Genomic DNA, 21,130 nt, shown 5'->3' on the forward strand with positions numbered 1-21,130 from the left:
CCTTTCCAACTAGAGGCTTAACATCCGCCGTCTTTCTTCTGTCTCAGAAGCAAATCCCCATTTATTTTGCATGCACCCGATTAATCCCCAAGGCATTACACCTAGCGGGCCAAAACGAGAGCTCTGCCTCTGCTAAAACACTTCAGGAGAAAGAGGAGAGGGAGAAACGCTGGGCCTTTAGCTGAAGAGACTGGCCTCAGTGCAGCGGTGTTTCAGCAGCGCGCCAAAGCTCGTGTGCGGGTGTCGCTGGTGCCATGGAGCACAGCGAGGAGGCAGCTTGGACGCCAGCAGCTTTTCTGGGGCTCCTGGACATCTGCCCATGGCTTTGCTCAGAGCCAGGCTTGCTGGGCTTGCAAACACTTCTTGGGGGTCCTGCGAGGCCACCCAGGTCCCTGCTGTGATGCGGGGAAGTCCACCCATATATTGTACAGGTGGCTGCATGGGTATAAATGGTTTTACTTGGTAACTCCAAGGGGATTCAATCCATCACAAAGCGGGTAGGAGAAACCCAAAGCATCCATTTTGAGCGTGATCACTGATGAGCAGACACGGTGCCCTTCCTGCGAGGCTCTTCAGACGCTTTGATCATCCGGGATGCTCCCAGGTACAAAACTGATCCACCTGCAGCACTGGCCAATTTCTGCCCCAGTTAGAGCTCGTGTGACTCTGCTGAAGTCAATTTACCAGGCAAACATTTCATTTAGCAAGCAGGCTCAGAATCCCACATTTAAGCATATGTCAAGCCAGCCAGTAGCTTTGTTTTAATTAACTCTCCAACTTTGTGGCTGTCATTTCTTTATATAAATGAGTATGTTCTGCCAAGGGCAGAACACGATCCTGTGCGAGCACCTACAGACCTCTGCTGGGGCACGAGCACTTCTCAAAGGGGGCAGAGGCAAGGAAGGGGCTGAGGATGTTGCTGTAGGGGTCCACATGGCAGCGATGTGCTGCAGGATTAAAGCAGAGGCAGCAGAGCTTTCCAGCCTAGGTGCTCACAGAGAAAGCAGGGGTGACACGTAGCCGTAGCTTTCTTGTAGGATTTTGGTGGCCATGCGTTTTTCAGCGGTGGCCAAAGCCTCCAGCTGCCGGGGGTGGCTCAGCGATGCTGGAGGTCCCCTCTGCTCTCCGGGCAGGAGTGGAGGCGTTTCACGGGTCGCTGTCTTCTCCGCCCACGAAGGAACAATGGAAGGGAAATCAGCTGGCGACAAATCCTCATTTATAATTAAAAGGGGAGCAGGAGCTGCCCGAACGTGCCTTAACTCGGGAGCTGCAGCCGGCGCCCCACAGCCGCTCCCCGCCAGCAGCTGCCCCCTGGCGGCCCGGGGAACTTTGGGGAAGTTCAAAGCCATTTGCTGCCGTTCTGAGAAATAACAACTTCTTTACGTTGGAAAAGACCAAATATTTGGGTCTTTTTTAGCGATAACCCCAGCGGGACGCTGCGGTGTCACAGCCTTGCTGCTGGCATCAGCAGCGCCGGGCACCTTCCTAGTTAAAGGGGCGAGTTGGCTCGTAAATAAGGAGTGGATTCACCCCCCCAGATTTTGGGATATTCCCCAAATTCCCCCAATTTTGCTGCCGCTGGTGTGTTTAAGATAAAAAATAATAAAAATAAGTTCAAAGAAAAAAAAAAGGCGTTAAAAAAAAGAACACATGCCGAGCCAACCCATGCGGTTTACGGGCCGGTAGAAGGCAGCTTAATTAACCCTGCAATTCCCCGCGGGGCGCTAATTGCGTCGGGGCGCCTCCCGCAATTAGCGCGCGGGCTGCAGGGAGGGGCCACGGGAGGGGAGGGGGGGCGTGGCCTGCGAGTAACCCCGCCCACTTTTGGCGTTCGCGGGCGTGTCCCGGCGAGGCCCCGCCCCCGCGCGGAGCGGAGCGGAAGTGCCGGAGTTGGCGCTGCCGCGCGCGGGGCAAGTTGGGCTCCGGCGGGGCGGGGGTGGCTCCGCGCCCCCTGCTCGGCTTCGTCCCCTGCTGCTCCTGCTCCTGCTCCTGCTCCTCCTCCTCCTCCTCCTCCTCCTCCTCCTCCTCCTCGCCGCCGTCCTTCTCCCCGCGGCTCCCATGCGGCGGAAGCAGAAGCGGCTGCTGCAGGCGGTGGGGCTGGCGCTCGCCGCCCTCGTCTTCTTGCCCAACGTGGGGCTCTGGTCCCTGTACCGAGAGCGGCAGCCGGACGGCGGCGGTGGGGCGGCCGCCGGGCAGGGGGCGGCGGCGGCGGCGGTGGTGGAGGTGGGGGCTGGAGAAGAGGCGGTGAGTGGGGGGGGGGGGGGGGGTAGTGGGAGCGTGTTGGGGGGGGTACTGGAGGGGCACTGGGAGTGGGAGGGGGGGTAATGGGGGGGCACTGGGAGTGGGAGGGGTACTGGGAGGATACTGGGAGGGTACTGGGAGTGGGGGGGGAGGGCTGCTGAGGGGTTACTGGGAGTGTGAGGAGTCCTGGGGGGCTCCTGGGAGAGTGTCGGGGGCTACTGGGGGAGTACTGGGAGTGAATGAGGGGGTTCTGGGGGGGGTACGGGGAGTGTAGGGGGTGCTAGGGGGGTACTGGGAGTCTATGGGGGGAGATGGAGGGGTACTGGGAGTGTGTGAGGGGCTTGGGGGGGGTTCTGGGGGGTGCTGGTGGGATCCTGGGAGTGTGTATGGGGCTGCTGGGGGGGTCCTGGGGGTGATTCTGGATGTGTGTGGAGTGCTGGGGAGGGGGTCCTGGACGTATGGGGGGTGCTGTGCGTGTAGGGAGTGCCCAGCAGTGTGGGGCTGCAGTGGGTGGGGGGCCAGAGCTCAGCTGTGCTGTGTTCTCTTTGTGCATGCCTGGAGGAGGGGGCTGAGCTCTTGAGGACCCCCGCCCGTATCTCAGTCTGGGGGGTCTCACCTGGCCCCTCTGTACACGGGGAAGGGGAGCAGCAGCCCCACAGCAGCGGGGATGGGAGGTGCGGACCTGGGGGGAGGCAGCCCCCCAGGAGGCTGTGGCAGGAGGGAAGCTGCCCGCCTGGGGAGGCTGCCTGCAGGGAGGGAGCCGAGCGCGGCTCCCATGAGAAATGGGAGCAGCTGTCTTGACATAAGCTGAGGAGAGAAGGGGCTCGTGTAGGGGATGGGTTGGAGGTGGAAGGCGAGTACTTTCTTGGCAGCTTATGGATCCGGAGACCAGAGGTCTGCTTGCCTTTCTGGCAGGGCTTGGTAAGGGAATAAAGCAGGATCTTTGCTCTAAGGAGTAAGGAAGGGAAGTTTGCCCCCTCCTTGCAATGGAAGGAATAGTAATTGTGTCTCCCAAGGGCATCCCTTCTGCTCCATTTCTCTTCACCTGTCTTGGAAAGGCACGGTGAACGCGCATCACCAGTTACTTCGGGGTCCCCACGGACCTTGTGGCAAGGGCTAGCAGAAAGCACCGGGTGGAGTGTGAGGGCGATGCCTGTGCCCTTATCCTCCTCCGGGGAAAGAAGAGCACGTATCTGTTCCCCCTGGGGCGGGGGATACCTGCTGGGTACCTGCTGCTTGGTGGTATTGCAGCAGACGACTGCGTTCCTTGCTCGTCCCTCTGGGGTAGTAACAGGCAACTTAAAAGGCAAACCCCTCTGCTTAATGAGAGGGACAGGAATGCTAGATCACCCGGGTTAGACGTTTGTAAGCTCAGTTTAGCTGCATTTACTTTTGGCTCTGTAATTGCTTTATCCCATCCTTGGTTTGGCTTTGTACCATTACGAATGATTGGGGCTTGAAAGCCTGAAATGTCAGTGTGTAACTAGCGGTTCGGCTCCTTGTTCAAAACCACTTAAAACTCTTAGTTGTCTCAATCTTCCCCTCCTCGGAGACTTGCCATTATGACCGCGCCGTAAAGGTGGAGAAACTTAGTGTGGCAATTTCTGCTCAGAGAGCGAGGAGGCTCCAGGAGCGAGGTGCTGAGGTTGAGCTCTTCCTTCCCAGCAGAAACATTTTTCAAATTCAAGCATTTCGGGTAAGCCCAGACATAACCATGATATACCATGCTGATAGGGGAAGAATAAAGCAGGTCAGTTGGTACCTGCCTTAACATGGGATTGTGTAGCAGACCCCAGACCTGCCCAGAAATCCTTTTAATTCCCAGTGATCCCTGTGTGCCCGCAGTTCCTGATGTTACTGCCTTATGCTTGTATTTCTGTTGCGTGCAGGCGATCTATTTTGCATGACTGACAAAATTAAGCCCTGTAGGCCACTGCTGCACAGCTTCAAGTAGTGCGGCGAAATGAAGACCAGTGTAAAATCATGCCTCTTCTAGAGGTTGTGAAGGAGGAAGTCGGTAATTATTCTTAGGCTTCAGAGGTCCTTGCTGGAGGTAGCAGTTAACGCCGGTTAAATCTACCGGGGCTGAAAATACAATAACAAGCTGACTTTTTATTTTTCATCTTCCGAAATCGTCCCTGTGCTGCAGGCCTTGGGTCGGAGCAGCTGTAGGCCAGGTGGTTTGTACGGTGCAGCGCGTCGCTGCTGGTTTCGGTGTGTTGTCTTCTCGGAATTAAGAAATGTCATATTGCTTGTTATACAGAGCGTTCATCCTATATTTCTTTATGCTATGTCTGTTTGAAGCATGATGGCTGTCAATAAACTGAAATCTACTGTTTTGGTTGTGTGGTGGGCTGGGCAGGAAATGTCTGTGCCGATTACAGGAGAACTTGAAATAAAAGCTCTCTGCTTTTGTGTAAATCGGAGTTGCTGGGTCTTAGGCTGAAGGCTCAACCTTCCTGTCTAATTAATGGGGAACTATGGGTTGCAGTGGGGCTGGCAGTAAAGATATACGTCTATCACATGCATATATTTTTGAAGGGTCAGGCCCTGAAATGTTAGCTTGTGTTACACTGAGCAAGGGAAAACATACCCTGAAGGACAGCTGGCTGTCTTGGTAAAAAAGATTTCAGATGATGCAGAATAAAGATAAATATTTTTTTTTTTTTACTGTTGTCATAGAGTTATCTGCCAGCTGACTGCAGAGAGTTTGTCTGCTGGGTGTCCGCAGTTCTGGTGGTTCCCGTCTCTCTCCCGTGGTCCTGACAAATACTCACGGTTTTGGTACTCACTGATCGACTTCCAGCTTGTAGATGAATTTACTGGTTGTCTACTCGTTCACGAAGCTATACGGAGAATCTGACTTCTTAACACCAGTACTCTAGTTTAAGACCACAGGAGGCTGTATCATTAAAAGAATGATATACACAGCAGTCAGGAAATATTTTTTTCTTTCTGGCTTTAATTTGCCTACTTGCACAGGCTAATCTTCGAATTGAAGATGTTTCAGATGTGATACAGAAATGAGCTTTCCAATGAAATCTCTTTCCATGCTCATTCTTTTGCTTAAATAGTGTCTGCTGTTTGGTGGTTTTATCTTTCAGAGTAACAGCAAAAGGGCAGAAGAGTTTTAAGAAACAGTTGGATTAAAATGATAAAAAAGCACTTCTTAGAATATACAGTTTCAGTACGAAAACTTTTTAAATTGTTCCAGGAGTTTGTGTAGCAGTGTGCCTTGTGCGGCTTGTTACCTTCAAAATGGCAACGTATCAGTGCACGCTATTCTACTTCATTTAATCTTTCTCGTGGCTGAAACAAACACGTCAGAAATTAAGCAATCAGAAGCCATGTAAATATATCCTAGGAAAGATTATGCTAAGTTGTTTCTGCAGAAGTGCCTAGGTGGCTAATTGCTTCTGTATTTACATGTTGAGGGGAAACACGGTGCCTGAAAATAATGCATTGCCTTAATACTGTGGTTAGGTTGGTGTTCTTCTGTTCTTCTGCTGTCGGGTTTCTTCTTCTGGAGCTCTGCTGGCTGGCTCTCCATCCCCAGGGAGAGGGGATGGCCTCGAGTCGTTAAAGTCCTGCTAGAGATGTCATTAGGAAAGCTGATTCGTTGAGTTTCTTTGTACTACACCTGCATGTGAGGAAATTTCCTTTATCATTGTGTATTTACAGTTGCTCATCGGGTGATATGAACTAGCAAGTCCTTTTTTCATGGGGCTTGTAACAGCTTTGGCTGGTGTGGTGGCTTTCAATAGGGACGATAGGATCAAGGTGCTAAAATGTTTCTGCTGACAACAGAAGTATTAGCTTAGTAGCTTATGCTGATGAGAAAAAATGGCAGTATGTGTATATTGGCGTGCTCACGTAGTGCAGATTGACTTCGGTGTAATTTCATCTTTTTTAACAAGTATTCGATAGGTAAAAACATATGATCTGTAGGTGTAGGGGACTGCAAGAGAAATTCAGTCTGTTCCTTCTGTCTCCAATCCCCGCTGTCCGCCTCAGAAGCTGCTGGGCATCGTCAGCTGAAATGTTTGATGTGTGGTCCTGCAGTGTGCAAAACCACAGATGAGGTGGGCTGTGGGCTGGCGGTTTATGCTTGGGCTGATGCGAGTATTTATGTGGTTTCTAATCCTCTGCAGATATGCTGCTCTCGACCTGTCTGGTCGGGCAGGAGGTCTGTGTGATGTGCCCTGTTAGGGGAATGGGGCATTTGAACTCTGGGAGAGATTAAGCTTGAACGTCTCCTTCTCTGAATTGCTGGATAAAAGCATTGGAGCAAATTAGCAGCCTTTCATTTTACACATTTCATTTGATATGATGCATGCTTTATAAAGTCATCCTGTAGCTTGTTGTAATAGTAATTTGTGTTCTATAAATTCACTCGCGAGCATGATGGACGTGTATAAATCACATAGCTGATGGTGTGGTGCCCTCTGCTGCCAGCTGTACCTGGCTGCTCCTGGCTCCGCAACGAGACACGAGCTGCAAATGGGATTGAAAAAGGCTTTGCGAGAATGCAGCCCTTGGACAATTTGGGGTTGTAAACTTTGGCTTTCGTGCAATTAGGCTTAAAGCATCTAGGCTGTATTGCTGAAAAAGCAGCCCTGTTAGGGGCTGGGTGGGGAGCAGCGCGGTGCTGCCTGCCCAGCTGCTGCTGCTGCTCCTCCTGTCCTCTTCAGCAGAGGAAGATGATCGGCTTTGCCATCCCGGCCTCGGGCAGCAATGAAACTGTCACCGATTGTCAGCTTCACGTCGCGGCTGGCAAGCGCTGGCCGGGAAGGGGGTGGCTTAGCAGGCTTCCCCTGCTGCCAAGGCTTCGCGAGGGCTTGGGGAGAGGGAGAGGAAAACCTTCCTGCTCTCTGCCAGCCAGAGGTGAATAGAAAGCCAACTTGTCATGCTTCCCGTGCTGATGTCTTTGGCAGCTAAACTGGTCGTGCCATAGACCTCGCTGCCTGGCGGCTCTCTGCCCTCTGCGGGATGGCTGTGTTATCCCTTCTGTTTGCTGGTTGCTTATCTGCTGATACAGAGGCAAACTTTGGAAACCTTATTTTGATAAGCACGGAGTAAAACAGTTGACAACTGAGAGCTAAAGTGCAAGTGCTCGAGATAAAAAGCACTTTTTTATGCCTGATTTCTAGTATAGGCTACTGTAAAGTTCATTATTTTGGTGCAGCTGCAAAATGAGCAGTTTCTCCTGGACTAGTTACGGGTGGTACTGCAAAGTGAGCTGAAGTGAAAGCCCTGTTTCCTTCTCCAAAGGAAGGAGAACAAGGGTTTGGAGCACATGAAGTGGCTATCCCGTCTTGCAGCCGTGAAGTTCAAAGTCCAGCTGGGAGGGGACGTTGGCTAATAAATTAGGGCTCTCCCTGGTCTTGTTATTCCTTAACTGGTGGTCTTACCTGTGATGGTAACACGGAGCTGAGAGCACAAGCAGGCTGTGCTCTAGCGCCTACGCTGCATGAAGATGAAAGGTGTGTTATATTTGCTGTTCTGCTGGGGTTCTCCTCTCGTGGAGCAGATGCTGTTACCAGCCCAGCCGTGCCATGGCTAGCTGTTCAAACGTGCTCTGTCCGAAGCTCTTAAAAGCTGTGATGCGTAATTCCTGTACTTGAAGGAAAATTGTGGCAAGAAAACTTTCTGGCTCCTGACACCCCGACTGCTTTGTAGGTCACCAGTGAAAACTGTAGTCATACAGAACAGCAGAGCTGTTTGTCTTTCCCATATGCATGGGGATCGGATGGTGATACAGCGAGATTTGTGAGCAACTGCACTTACAAATACCCTGTCAGGTAACCGCCGTGCGTTTGACCAAGTGGGCTGAGAAAATAATGGGAAGCTTCTGACCACCAGCAATGTGTTGAAGTCAGGCAAAAATGCTTTCTAGCAGACCTTTAGTTACATAGTGCTACCTTCCACTCCCTATTTAAATACAATTGCAGTCATCGCTATAAAAAGATAAGGAGCAGCCGTTAACCTTGCTGTCACTCTTGTTTGCTTCCCTGGGGAGCCACCTGTAACCTCGCTTGCGTCATGTAGGAGCGAGTCTGGGTTAACACGGAGGAAGCTGTTATCCTGGTGTAAGAGCAACCCTGTGTACTGCTCGTGTCTCTGCAGCCCCGTCCCGACCCAGGCAGCACAGTCCGGTAGCCCTCAGGCTCCCCCTGAAAAGTGCAGAGCTGCTGGGGGGAGTTAGGAGTTGGTAGGAGGTATTGCTCTCTGTGCTTGAAATATCACTGGGGGGAAAAAAAAAAAACACCTTGTGCTGCAGAAATGCATTTGGAGCTCCTGTGAAAGCAGGTGTTCCTACGTGCTAGCTTGGCATCGTGCTGAGTACAGCAGAGCTGTCGTTTGTAGGCTTTTACGGAGTGCACCCCAACCAGCATGTAGCGTGCCCAGTTTTATGGCACAGTGTGCTTCAGGGTGGCAGAAATGTGTGTGAGAGCAAAGCTGCTGTGGTATTTACCGTCAGAGGACTTTGCCTCTCTCCAGGGTCCGTCATGCCTCATGTTTTCTGTGTTATCTCTGTAGAGCGACCTCAGCAAGTCGTGCAGCTTTAAATAGTTTGATAACATAAATATTGCATGATACTGTGCAGACACAGGGACAGAGGCGGCTGCAGTAACTTGGTGCATATGAAATCCTCGAAGAGTAGCAGAGAGGTGCTTTAAAGTTAAGTGACTGGAATGCATGTGCACATTTTCTTCTGGATCATCTTTACTGGAAAATTGGAAAGGAATTTTTCCATAGCTGAATGGATTGAAAACTGGAAAAATCTGGTGGGATATACTGGGATGGTAATGTGCAGCTTGGCCTGGGAGTCCTCTGCTTCTAGGGAGAGCTATAAGAGAAACTCTGACTTGACTTCAGATCCCAGTTTGTTTGCAAAACTGAGAACTCTCAATGTTTTTTAGCAGTGAACGGAAAGCATGAATCTGTTTATCTGATTTCAGACTCCTGAACAAGTCCTGATGCTCAAGTAGCTTTCAAGTGTATAACGGTGATGCTCTATTCCCTAATCCCTAGCAGGTGCCTCCCCCCTCCTTTGTTTTTATATTTTTTTGTTGTTTGTCATGAAAAAAACTTTCAAGCTTTTCATTGTCTCCTTTAGAGTTTCCTTGTGGTTTTATTTTCAGGTCTGGCACGCTGCTCATGCCTTTTAACAATCCAGGGAGCTAGAAGTGTTACTAGTCCTGCTTTATTCAACTTGAAGCATAACCCCTCGGTGGTAATGGTATCTCTTCTGTCAGTATAACTGACACCGTGGTGTTATTTGCTGCATTTTGTGTTACCTTGCCTGGATAATGGATAGGTAACAAGGATGGGAGTGTTTATCTACGCGGCTTTGTTACGAACATAAGTAGTACTGGTTATCAAATTATGGCTGACGTGTCAGACTGTGCCTCTTTTGTTAGCAGATTTAATGGGTCTGGCCACGATTACAGAAAGCTACAGATAAGTAAATCGATGTGTAGTGCAGTTAGCAGGCTGCCCCTCCTTCCCAAATGCTTGGGTAGTGGAGTAACCTCTGCTGAGCCTGAGATCTGCTGGCAGCTCTGCATCCAAGTCCTGCGTGCCTCCGAAAATATCAGAAATATGTCACTTGACAGTTCTGCTTATTGTTTATAAACGTGATAAAGCTTTAAATTGCAGCTTCAAAGAAGGGAGGTCTACCACATCTTGGTCCTTAAATCTGCTTTTCTTTCTAAATAATTAGCTCTTTTCCCTGCCCTTTTGCAGTTGCTTCATTTTCTCTAATCTTAGCTCCAGGGTTAAAAGAGAGCTCTCTAGAGCATATATATCTATAATTAAGGCTTTTCAACCACAGCTACAGCGGAGCGTAAGCAGTGCTCCAGTCTTGCCAATACTCAGGGAAGAAACTTTTTTTAGTGGAAAAGCTGCTGATTTTATTGGAACTGAACTCTTTCAGTTACCCCACTCGTGGAATTCCATCTGATGCTATTTTGTGCCTTCCCACTTCACTAAGTTACCTTTTTCAGGTCGATGACATTTTCTGTAGCTCACAAGAGAAAAGTTATTTATTCTTCCTGTCGCTTTTTTGGAAGCACAAACTACTAGCTACAGCAATTAGCGTCCATCACTGGTGTATTCAGAAAGCTTAAAATATCATGGAATTCATTTTTAAGGCCTGACTTCTTTGGGTTTTGCTACAACTCTGTACAGGCATCTTAAGGCAAACTAGGTTCTCCTTCGCTGTACCGAAGGGTGGTGGTGTTCATCAGGCTTTTGTCTCTTGGAAATCATGACACGAGCACATGAACATGTTGCCAGGATGATGTCTCCTGTTGTCTAGGTGCTCTCAGATGTCTTACAACTACTGTGAGCGAGAGCCTACTTAGAGGCAGCTACTAAATGGTAGCTGATGGGCTTGAAATTTGTACTCTGCAAAACGTGGCTTGTATTTCTGTAGCCTTTGATTTCCTTTATTTTTGAGTCAAATTAAAATGACAAACATAGTGAGGGTGTCAAATGGAAAACCCGTTGCAAGAGAGCTGTTGTAACAAGTGTGGATATTGTGACTCTTCCCTTGGCAAGAAATACAAAATAAAGGGAAAGAAAATGGAGTCAGCTGAGACTTGAATGCAGAGCAGCACCCACCCTTTAAGTTCGCTCAGTGTTTATTCAGTGACTGTCTTCCAGTCTCAACCTCTTATTAATCTTTCAGCTGCAATACTTTTTTTCTCTCCAATTAGCACAAGAAGTAGCAGAAAGTAACTTCTAAAAAAATCGTCTCAAGGCGGTGGATGCTGGCATCCTTTCCCGTTAGGCTGAGCGTTGCCTCTGCAGTGAGGTCACTGATTTGTGCTCAGAGCTGCTCCCCTCAGCACTGATGTGTACTTCTTGCATGTATGTCATGCTCAGCTGATGTAGCAGTGACTTGACACATTTCCCTGATGTAGCTTTTGAATACAAAACTGTCTATTCTGTGTGGTTGAGGGTTCGCAAAGTGACCGCTCAAGCCAAAATCCCAAAAAGCATTGCAGTGTATTTTTTTAAAATGCATAGGAATTCCAGTTGTTTATTGAAATAATGACCAGCCAGGGTGTTAAATTTCAAAGGAATGGTGAAGAGTGTTTTTTTTCAGGTACAAATATTAGAACTTCCATCTTAACCTTGCATGAACTCTTTCTGCCGTAGAACTTCTATTCAGTAATAAAAATAAAGGAATTGCAAACTAATAACTAATTAGTCTGTCTCCTGCAAGAACTTTCTGGATAAATAAAATCTACATCTGTATATGACTACTCTTTACCCAAGTTCTTTGAAGGAGAATGGAGTTTTTCCTTTGGTCAAAGCCTCACCGTGATTTAGGACTTGGGATCTTATCTGGAAGCACTGTTAGCTGTCTCTCTCATGGGTAGAGCTGCTTTGCTTCCGCCCTGTTGAGCAATTATTTTTACAGGGTTGGGTTGTTAGAAAGGGTTCTGCTCTGATTTATCTCCAACGCCTGAAATCCTTTGCTTGCAATTGTATGTGCAAACTAAGGTGACTTTTCAAGGGTAAGTCATCTCCTCCATCTTTGCTTATGTTTACATAAGAAGATCTAACGTTTAAAATCTCTAATAGCCTGTCTTGTTTTTCCAAAGCAGAAGATTGTATAGGCTTGTCTTTGCGTAGGTTACTTGTGTTCAAAGTCATTTGGGAGGTTACTTTTATCCAGTTCATGACACTAGCAACAGAACAATTTTTCTCCATGGTGGAGAAGAGGTAATTTGTTCTTCCTTGAGCATACCTAACATTTCTTAGTCTTTAGATGAAGTCCTAAGAAAAAAAATTCACAGAGACTAGTAAGCATGAGCTGTTGCTTAATGAATAAGACAGGTGAAACAGTGTGCGAGTGTTCTTAATGTTTAGACTAAAGTTTTCAAAGGTGTCTTAGGGTGTGATGCTCCTTTGAAAAATGAGAGTCTTAGTGACTTTGATCTAGGGTATGATACAAAAATATGGGATGCCAGACCTGGTTATGTATAAGATTATTTGTTCTTTTTTTTAAAGAAAGAGCAGTTCCTTCACTTCTGCTCAGACTGACTTTAATCTCAACTCTGCTTCCTTGATAGTGGCTCTCTTTAGAAACTGTACTTTCAACTCAGATAAGTAAAAGCAAAAATATATTCCTTCACTAAAGAAAATCAGAGCCCCCAAAGGTAGGTAAATACAAGTGTAACTCTGGAAAGGGCTTCAATTAGGCAAGTGAGTTACTTGCTGTAACATTACAGAAGGTCACTTAAATTTATCCAGACTGCCAGTTCATATTAAATACTACTTAAGATTATTCAGTATCTCAAAAAGAAGTGAACGCTGATTATCTTTTGTCTTTTCATTTATCTTGCACGTGATCGGTTGTCAGGGTTTAGTGTGTGTTAGCCAAGTAATAAGGTCTAACCCTTTTCTCACTTGTGCATATGTTAGTTTTGCTTAGCCACCAATACACTCTGACCTGCTGCTCTTCTCGTATTCTTAGGCTGCAGCTTGCTATGATGGAAACAGCAACAACAAAAAATTAGTTTTAGATGCTGTCTAACTTTTTTTGTGATGTTTTGGAATCTGTTTCAAGGAATTGATTTTGCCTGCAAAAAAAAAAAATCTCACTTCAAAAAAGCAGCATCTGTTCACAGGTCTCCTTCACTCTGGCAAAGAAGCTATGTTGGCACAATTAAACTGTTTAGAATGAGACTCCTCAAATTTGTTTTGTTTGCCTTGGACCGAGGGCATGGAATTAAACCGTATAAACATCTGCAAAGTATTGGAAGACCTCTGTTTTCGATGCAGAAATCTATTTGTATAGAGAGAGACCAGAAGACTACCAAAATCATTCTTTGCTACCATTTTCCTACTGCTGCTGCTACTTTGGAAAAGTGGAGGGGAGGTCAGCCTTTAAGGAGTAAATTGTCCCAGTAATTGCCATGTGTATCTCTCTTCCCTCTTCCTTTAATCATTCAAACCAATTATGTTTAATTTAGGATGCACTGAGGAATAAACAGAACTTTGATAAAACAGCTGACATCCAGCATGGGCAGTTCCAGCTACAGAAAAAGGTGCTAGTGAAGTGGAAGCAAGTGATGCCGTGCTGAAAGTGTAGGTGCATAGGGCTCAGTTCTATACCAAGACACTATCAGTTATCTGAACTCCAGTGTTTACAGAATTTGCATCAATTGCATTTGTCTGTTGCACTTTGCAGAAGGATCTATTAAATTACAGCTGATGTGGAACTCCTTTGGAGAGAAGCAGGAGAGGAGAATTGTGTGCTGTGCTTCACGGAGCATATACACTGTAGTTAAAAATACATCTTTGACATCTTTGTATTGAAATTTGGCCAATTTTTCCTGTAGTGCAGTTAGAATGTGCAAAAGCTGCATCTCCACCCTTCCAATTAGTCAAGATTTATCAAAATGTCCCAGACTGAATTTCACATAAGAATTAAAGGCTTCTTTGCTCAAATACTGCTAGAGGAATCATTTTTTTTGTGATGGCTTTTATCATTGTTGCTTATAAAACAGATGTTTTAAAACATTATGAGGAAGAATATCAAATATTTACTGTTCCTGTAATTGAGTTTAAAAACAGCAACCCCAATTCTACTATGAAATCCATCTTCTTTTAAGGGAAGTCAGTTCTCTTCTTCTTGTGCATCCTCCTAAGCAGGATGTCATATGCACCATCACCTAAACTAATTCTTATATTAGAGCTGGACTTCTGAATTTAAATTTGCTATCTATAGCCATTCTCTTCCAACTGCAGTCTCGTAGATCTCTCTGAGGAGAAATTTCCCTGTTCTGCCTCAAATTGTTTCTGATCTTCAGATGCAGGTTGTGCGCTCTGTGAATGGGGATGTGGAAGATTGGAAAAGTCTTATCTGAAACATGTGAAGGTGCTACTTGAGTTGTCCTTGATTTCGACTGCTGCAGAGTGTGTATAAAAGATAATAGGTTTCCTTCTGCCGTAGTTGCATATGTTCTGCAAATACGAACTTGGGCCAACTGATTACAGAATAAGAGTCCTTGGCAAAGCCAATTACACACTAACAAAGTGTCTCAAACTTCAGTCTGTGCCAGGATCCTTTTCCTTGCGTTTTGGCCAAAGCTGTTACCAGTACAAAATAACACTGCTTTCTAAGGGTGAAAGGCTTAAGCTCTGGAAACAAGTGCTGTGGTTGTGCCATTCAGAGCGCCGATATTTTTACAACAAGAAGCTGCCCATCATGGAAAAGCTTCTGAGAAGCAGCTGTAAATTGATGCACATGAGGAGAGCGCTGGTGTTTGCAGGTAAATTAGCTGGGAATTGTCAGTCATGTAAGAAAACTTCAAATATTGGCTTAACCTGAAAATGTTAAGTGAAATACAAAACCATGGGTTTTCTCTCTGGATATTTGAAAACAATAAGTCATCTTAAAACTTGTTCTTTTAAAATTATTTCTAGAGAGTATGAATCTTCAAGCCTTATGCAGTGAAGTCTATTTTTATAGTCCTTGAAAACAAAACCTGACAGACCATATTTGCCAGCACTTACATTGCTCTGGTGACAGTGCTTCTTTTTAAAGCATGCCAGAGGAAATGCTTTGTGCTGGAGCATATGTCAGTGATTAGGGGGACCAGTGCTGCAGGATAAAATGGCAGAATATTGTTGTGTGTAGGAAACACTGAATGTGCTGAACATAAGAGAGATAGTGGTGTGTGGATTAGCTGTAAAGTAGGAAAGGGAAATAGTTATTTTAGGGTTATCTGCTTGTAACTAATGTGCTTTCTTGCAAATCAGTTCACGTTTAACGAGGTGGACAGCTTGTTCCCTTCTCTGTATGCTTCCTTTAATTTCCTCATTTAGATACGTGTGTGCCCTTTGTATCTCCTGTAGTTTATATAACACAGATACTTGCACGCTTTGTTTATGCCAGAGTGAACTGAAAACCCTGGAAAGTGAGAGCCTTTGGTACCTAACTCCTCCAGTGGATTTCGGCCTAAGTAGGTTTAAGGGCTTAAGCTGACAGCGATCCTCAGAAACCAGTTGATCCTTCCCAAACCTGAAGCCCATGCTCCCAAGGCTCTTACAAGTATTTTAGGTCTATTTTTTACTTTCCTGTAAAGTTCTTGCTTCTAAGTAACTGTTGAGCTGATTAGAAAAACCATTGAATTCTCTGAGTCCATTAGGGAAAAGTGATGGCTTCATGAGAATTGATTTGTGTTTCTGCAGTGCATAGGAGGCCTGGTCAGAAATCTGTAAGGAAAAAATGCTTCTCGTAAAGTCACATCAACTGAAAGTACATTCATTTTCCTTCCCTAAAGTTTTTTCTATAGAAAGTGCCTTAAAAATCAGATTGTTTGCTGGTACGGGTACAAGAAAAGCAGCTTCAATAATTTGACTTTATACTGTGTCACAAGTACACCACAACTTCCTGAGAAGGATGGCTGGGCTTTCACTGGTTACTGAATCCAGTGTTTAAAGGTCTTTGGCGTTTCCAGTCTTCTGACTGGTGCAATTGCTTTATACTTTCAATCTTCCATCTCAGACATGAGATTTCTGGATCTGGTTTCTTCCTTAGCTTGTCAGAGCTGTGACAGGGTCTGACTTTGAAACCTTGTTGTTTTTAATCGCTTTTTTAATTCCTTATAGCTGTTAGAGGTTTCAACATTTAAGAGGAGCACCAGCTTACGAGTCACAACATCACAGTAGGAGCATGTCTTCGGCAAAATGTTTTCAAGCTCCTTGAAGTTGGGTTCATCAGTAGTGAGTTCACGTGGGCTGTTGGCTCTATGTGCAGTCACAGCCTATTTTTGCAGAACTCTGCATACGTTTGGCTATTCCTCCCAGAAATAGCATCTTTTGGAAAGGCAATGGCTCTGATCAGAAGATCAGCAGTGAGGCATCCTTCCTTTTCTGGTGGAAGCTTGTTGAAACTAAGGTATCTGTATTTTACTCAAGAATTGTCTTGATATACTGCTAAAGTAAATTTGTGCATAGACTCTAGCGATCTCTTCCATTTTGGACGAGGGAAGCATTACCAAAGAAAGGTTTCTTCCATCCTATTTAGCTTAACGTGAGTTTGGGCATGTCTGGTGCTCCTGGATTACGCAGCTAGGCTTCACTTCTTGTTTCCTAAATTAAAGCAATGTGTAACACATCACCATTCGTTGTACCTGTAAGCTGTCCTCAATTCTGTGCTGTGTACAGTCAGCAAGAAGGATTAGGAATTAGAGGAGATGAGTTTGTGCACCTGCGTCTTGTTTGAAATCACAGCATACAAAGCTTCTAAAGCCTATAAAAACTCCCAGCGGATCCTCAGAGGAAGCTGGCTGGTGGTGAAGACCCTGAAAGCTGCTTGGTTATAGAGTACTCTTAAATTTTAATGAAATGTAATCCAGCATCCTAATTGCATGTCTGGGCTTATGAATTTGATGGTGACTTCTAGCAATTCTGCTTAGTACCTAATGCATTGAAACTCCTTGTGCAATAAGAAATCTCCCTCCAGGAGATCTTAATCTTAACACACAATACTTGGGGGGGGGAGGGGAAAGGAGAGGGAGAAGCGGCAGTCGCAAAGATATCCACTGGTTTCTTGAAGCTCCTCAGGTTTTAAGTTTCTTTCGTGGTTCAAAGCAATCTTGGCTTTAGTTTATGAAAACTACCTCCTTATTAGTCTGCAGAATGGCTTGGACAACTTAGAGGGTGTATGCAAGAGATTACTGTGATCTGCAGCCAAAATGGTAGAAGCATTAAACAATGCTCTTCAGCAAAGGAACTGTGGAACAGCTTTCCAAAGGGTTTTTTTTTGTAGCTCAACGAGTAGCTACAAATGCTGGCTAGTATCCCTGGAATATTTGAGAAATCAGAGTGTTCAGCAGGAGCTGGTCAAGAGTTAGTTTAGGTAAATCTCTGCCGTGTAATGCCATACTATTGCTTTGGTCACCCTGGCTTCCTTGCTGTTGGCGTCTGCTTACCAGCCCTTTCTGAAAGGTGACAATAAGAGACTATAGGGAATGCTGCTGAGCTTTCTATCCTTTGACCTCTGCACACAAGATCTTCATAATTCATCTGTTTGGGTGTGAAAGGATAGGCAGGAAGATTGTGTTATTCCCTGGATTGTCAAACTGTTCTGGTTATTCTTACACTTTTGTTGCATAGCTGTGTCCCAGTCTGAAGTGAGATGTTGCTATAGTGATTCTTGCTCTTTGTGGTGGTTTACTTTCAAGCTCAAAATTGTCCAATAAGAGAACTGGTGTAGTTCTTGCCAGTCATGTATTTGCTGACCACAGGAGGGTCACTGACTGCCCTCCGCTTCCATCGGGGCTGCACGGGCTGATGTGGGAATTCAACTGCACGCACCTCTGGAGCACTGGGTTTTGAGGTGGAGAGGATGTAAGTGTCCCTTTCCTCATCTTGCCCTCAGACAGCATCCTATCCCAAACCCAGCTGGCATATTGGGCTGCGTTGGGCAAAACGCTTGGCACTAATTCTAGCAAAGCTGGTGGTTTTGTAGTACTGGACAGCCGGTATCCCCTGGACCTGATGCAGTGCTTGACGTAACTATTAATCGGCATTAATGGAATTGCCTGGGCGGTCTTAATTTTTCTGTGTGAAGTCAGCAAGGTGGATGGTTGAAATGCACGTGACTGAATTATGCTCTTGCCCTGCTCAGAGGTGAGACCCTGCTGTGGCACAGCAGGGTGATGGTGCCCAGCTGATGGGGAGGTGCTTGCGCTAAAGCAGCCGTCTTGGATGTGATGGATTACGTGTCCTCTTGCTTTCGTTAACAGAACAGCTCTTTTCTTTTGTATATATTGCAGAAACTGGAAATGTTAGTGTTGATGCATTGCAGTTCAGTGTGCAGTGGTGTCAGTTGGATGGGCAGCTTTCTTTTGAGGAACAACTGACAAAGCACTGGCTGTCACTTGAGAACCGTCCAGGAAGAAAAGTGTCCCTCTGCTGCAGCTCTTGCTGCTCCATCTTTGCTCCTGTTGTGAGGAGGAGAGCTGCTGCACTTCAGAAGGTCATAGTTAAAAGAAGTTACAAAACAGGACCCCAGCAGAGTATAATCTCCTCAAAAATAATCTCTTGGGAACTGTGTGTGCTTGATACGCAGACATTTAAAGGAGGTATAAGCATTCCTAAAGAGTAAGGGAAAGTTCATTTGCATCCAGACAAAGACCCTTTGGCCATCCGGACTTGTCTGCGATGTTGTTTGCTGCTTGCTTGTGGGCGAGGAGGTGCTGTCTGAGCTGTGGATATAAGGTGCTATGCGACGTATTTTAGCAGCACTTAAGCTGCCTTGACCTAATTCTCTCGCTTTTTAGAGAAGCGTGGATTAGCAGCAGCTTGCCAGGAAAAGTAAGCGGCAGTTAATTCTTGTAAGTCAAGTCCCGAATGACTGTGATTTGGGTAACGTCCTTGTAGGAAAAAAAAAGTGGCAAACATCGAATGACCGTGATAAGGATAGACGGGGTGATATTTGTGCCAAGCAGTGACATGACAGACAGGCAAATTGCACGGTGAGGTTCGGATTGTGCTGGCGACTTCTGGCTGCTGCTTTCCTCCTCTAAGTCGTGGCTGAACTCAGCTCTGAGCAAGAGCGGCTTCCTTGGAGGCCTTAAGGCATTCCACAGGATTCCAGATTGTTCTGAAAATGCTTTCTAAATGCTGTCTTAATTAAAGATTTAAGTCAGAATTAAGTTATTAAAATGTTCCAGGCATTTTCTAGAAGTCTCCGAAAGCTGACTGCACATTCCTTTCCAAGTTGATCTACTCCTTGTTCTGGACTACAAAGTGATATTGTGCTGCTGGCGGATTACAGATAAATTCGAATAAATGATTTTTTTTTTTTTCTTAAAGCAATTTTTGCCTTTTCATGAACTGATGCTGCCATTGAGTAGCTCTTTAGGATTTTGTAATCTTGTAGCTGCGGTCCTTCAGCAGTAATGGGGGAAAAAAAAGTCTGGTGTTCTTTGGAGGGCATTCCCAAAATCCCTGGGTATGTCAACTTAAGGCAGCACCACATACAGACTAACAGCCGTTTAAAATGTTTTCCTTTTTTTTTTTCACGCAGCCTGTGGCTGCTTCTAAAACACTGGGTGATCATACATGATAGATTTTGTACTTTACAGAAAAATTGCATTGTGTGGAGCTGTTGGCAGCCCACACAGCTGTCGTGCTACAAGTGTTTAATACACTGTTTGGGTGATGGGAAGGTAATGAGTGCTTGCGAGACTTGCCCGTACAGACAAGTTGTGGTGTCCTGGGTCTGTCCCTGCTGGAGGCTGAGAAGCGTGTCTGTGCTGTTATAAGCGGTGATTAAAGGCCTGAATCTAAATGATGTAGTGACTTCTAGGCATGTGTTTGTGCATGGATTGGGTGCTTCTGTTGGACTGTGCTGTTGGTTTGGGGTTTTAATTAGGGTCTTAGAATCTTAAGGGTACATCCCAACTAGCTGTATTGTCTAACTTTTTTGGCCCTACCAACTGTGTATGAAATTCCTTGTCCTAAAGCCACAAGCCTCTTCTGCATTTTGGAGGGTGGAACTATTCAGCAGCCCTTCCCAGGACAGTAGTCGTAGCAGCTGTGTCCAAAAACCCCAGTACAGAAGCAAGATCAGAGCAACACTTGGCTGCGTCACGCTGAGTGGGCTCAGGCTCCTTGTCTGTTGTGTGGTGCTGAACTTTGTGAGGCTGCTGAGGGAGAAGCAATTACAGGCTGAAAGCAGCCCTTGGTGCTGAAGGGAAGGTGCTGACAGATCATCAGCAGAAATTCAGGCTTCATAGGCTGCTACAGAAAAGGCTGCGTGGAGGGCACTGTATTTCTGTAACAGCAATGCGGAGTTCCCTGCTTATAAGGTGTGTTTGCAGGAGAGCTCTGGGTCTGCTATCTTTCCAAATCCATGTTCTGCGTAGATTTTGATGCTCTTTGCATTTTAGAGGTAGCTTGATAGAACTAGTGGCCTCAGAGTTGTATTTTCCAGATGAGAGCAGGTAACTGCTCTAGAAGCTGACATTCAATCTCCCCTTACTCAGCCGGTGCTATAGGAGTACTTGGTGGTTCGAAGGTCTTCCCAAGCCTGCAGTTCATCTTTGACTTCTGGCTGCTCAGTCTTATCAAGTTGCAAAAGGTATAAGAAACAAAAGCAGAACCTTGGCAACTTGTGTTGCTTCTTTCGGGACCTGTGAGCAGCTGTGAAACTGCTCTTCAAGCTGATGTTCGGCTTTTGGCTGGCGACTGCAAGAGCACATCAAACAAACCCAGCCTGAAAACCGATGCATGGTTGTAAAGAGCTCTGTTGTCATGTGCATCGTCTGGATATTTTTTTTCCCAATAAACGAAAAGCTAATTGTGTTCTTTATATTTCCTTTCCCAATAAATGAAAAGCCAGTTCTTTATATTTCCTTTGCAATCTTCTGGTGTATCAACAGCCATGTAATTATCTATCCTTATTAAAGCTTCTGCGGGGAAATGGATGACTGGCTCTGTAGTTGCTGTGCTATTACTGTTAAGTAACAGGGAAGCCTGCTAGGTAGTAAGTCAGTAAAAGCGTCACTGGGAAACTGTGGTTACTGAGTGCTTAAACCAAAGGCAAATTCTCAAGTGTCTTGCTCTGAAAGAAGAATGGAGAGTGGTACTTTCTGAGCTTCACACTGAGGTCAGAGGCTATGCCGTGAAGGCAGAGTGAGTGCATTAATCTGTGGGGCTGAGAACATTTATCTCCTAAAAGGAAAACGTATGACAGGACTATTTAATTATATCTTAAGTTTCCCAGGAGATATGAACCTAAAGCGTTGCGTTCAGCCACTTCTGTCACCGTGCTTGATAATTTCTTTGTAAAGCATCTTACCTAGAGAAGTTGGTTTTCTAGCACAAGCTTTGCTCCCCTATTGTTGCTCTG

The 21,130-nt window shown here is 46.0% G+C and overlaps 1 protein-coding gene across 2 annotated transcripts in view; it reads left to right on the forward strand.

Moving 5' to 3' along the window:
• The first annotated feature begins 1,863 nt into the window (after positions 1–1,863).
• The window catches only part of GALNT10 (polypeptide N-acetylgalactosaminyltransferase 10), an 86,215-nt gene continuing 66,948 nt past the window's right edge, over positions 1,864–21,130 (forward strand). The window contains exon 1 of one of the 2 annotated variants that reach the window (XM_040573422.1): positions 1,864–2,244. In XM_040573422.1, coding sequence (XP_040429356.1) covers positions 2,059–2,244 — 186 coding nt within the window. In that variant the 5' untranslated portion in view covers positions 1,864–2,058. The remainder of the gene's footprint in view (positions 2,245–21,130) is intronic. The other variant, XM_040573421.1, reaches the window with a different exon arrangement.

The sequence above is a fragment of the Cygnus olor genome, chromosome 14 (assembly GCF_009769625.2).
Source record: "Cygnus olor isolate bCygOlo1 chromosome 14, bCygOlo1.pri.v2, whole genome shotgun sequence".
In the NCBI taxonomy this organism is placed as follows: domain Eukaryota; kingdom Metazoa; phylum Chordata; class Aves; order Anseriformes; family Anatidae; genus Cygnus; species Cygnus olor.